Source organism: Wasmannia auropunctata, unplaced genomic scaffold (genome assembly GCF_000956235.1).
Source record: "Wasmannia auropunctata unplaced genomic scaffold, wasmannia.A_1.0 LD336053.1, whole genome shotgun sequence".
NCBI classification, from domain to species: domain Eukaryota; kingdom Metazoa; phylum Arthropoda; class Insecta; order Hymenoptera; family Formicidae; genus Wasmannia; species Wasmannia auropunctata.
The window spans coordinates 4,719,602-4,721,074 of NW_012026837.1; the positions used below are offsets into that span (position 1 = coordinate 4,719,602).

At 24.8% G+C, this 1,473-nt stretch overlaps 1 protein-coding gene across 1 annotated transcript in view; it reads right to left on the reverse strand.

Annotated features, from left to right (window-relative positions):
* Window positions 1-1,338, reverse strand: part of LOC105451310 — a 21,404-nt gene extending 20,066 nt beyond the window's left edge. The window contains exons 1-3 of the mRNA XM_011691678.1: window positions 1,258-1,338; window positions 700-837; window positions 250-363 (exon numbers count right to left, since the gene is read on the reverse strand). Of these exons, the coding sequence (XP_011689980.1) occupies window positions 250-363; window positions 700-837; window positions 1,258-1,310 (305 nt within the window). The 5' untranslated portion in view covers window positions 1,311-1,338. The remainder of the gene's footprint in view (window positions 1-249; window positions 364-699; window positions 838-1,257) is intronic.
* Between the last annotated feature and the right edge of the window lie 135 nt (window positions 1,339-1,473).

Here is a 1,473-nt window from a genome sequence, read left to right on the forward strand (position 1 = left end):
TACAGAGGTAAAATATATATCTAAATGTCTGACAAATAATTCGAGTTAAGGTAAGTTTTATTTCGATATATAGAGGTTTTCCGCAGCGGAGCGGAAGGGGATGAACAAAATTGTCGTCTTATACAGGTTTTCGAGTTATAGAGGTTTGAGTTATCGAGGTTCGACTGTATATACAAATCGTGTACCACGAAATATTATTCAGGATTTCAGAATAAATAATTTTTAAAAGCTTGTCTCACTCAAACTTACCCCAATATTTGTATTCTTGAAAATATCTCATCAAGATCATATATTATTTCTTGCAATTCCAACTTTATAAATGATTGGTCTTCAAGTAATTGTCGGGCATCCACATTTGTCTGACTATAAAAATCAGTAAAATTGTTTAATTGTGAGTTAATTGATATTAGATTAAGGATTATGCTTGATGGCTGTAATAAATATCATACAATCATTTAAATTCGTAATTTGCTATACTTCCGTTACGGAAATTTTTAAAAATTGTAGAACTAGAAAATCTTAAATATTCTATAATTAATTAGTTCATAAAATAGTTAATAACTATTTATGTTTTTTTAAAACATAATAAAAATTATTCTTGTATATAAAAGTTGATGCTAAATTTATAGATTTGTTTATGATTTAATGTATAAAAAATGTGGATAATTACTATTATTAGAAACTATCTGTCTTACTTACGTAATTTCTTCTAAAATTTCCTTTACATTTAAACTTAGGCTCGTTATTTCCATTAACAATTTCATTACTTCATCTTGTAGAATCTTATTTTTATATTCCACTATAGTGCATTTCAGTAATTCTTCGGTATTACGAAAACTGTAAAATTCCATAAATTTAGTAGTCAATTAACTTTTGGTTTATAGATATTTTATAGATATGTGCACACAATAAAAATTGTACATTTATTTTCATTATGTTCACACAATGCTAATATAAATACTTGATGTTTCAATTTTAATAAAAAAGATTGTAAAAAAATTTAATTAAGAAAATATAGATAATATAAATAATAAATAAAATTTCTCTTAAAAACATAAAAAATATCAAAAATATGCCATGTATTTATTTCTCTTTTTAACGAAAATAATAATTTAATCATGAATATAAATAAATTTTGTTTAATTATTGGTAAGATTTACTCTAATTAACATTAAAGAAAATCTAATATTTAATTTCTTTATATTGTATTATATCAACAAGGAATAATATATTATAATATACATTGATTCTTCTTACCGATTTTCCATCTTTTGTTTTGATAATGGAGTCCTATGGAGATTTTCTTTCATTCAACTCGAAGAACTCGGAGTGTCCAACACAGACCTGTATTAATAATCAGTAATCACTGTGTGAATGAAAAAAGAATTGAGAATGCGCGATAGAATAGTCAATATTTAGAACGTTATAATCGTATATATAGGTGTCCGCTACTTAATGATACAGCGCTCGTGG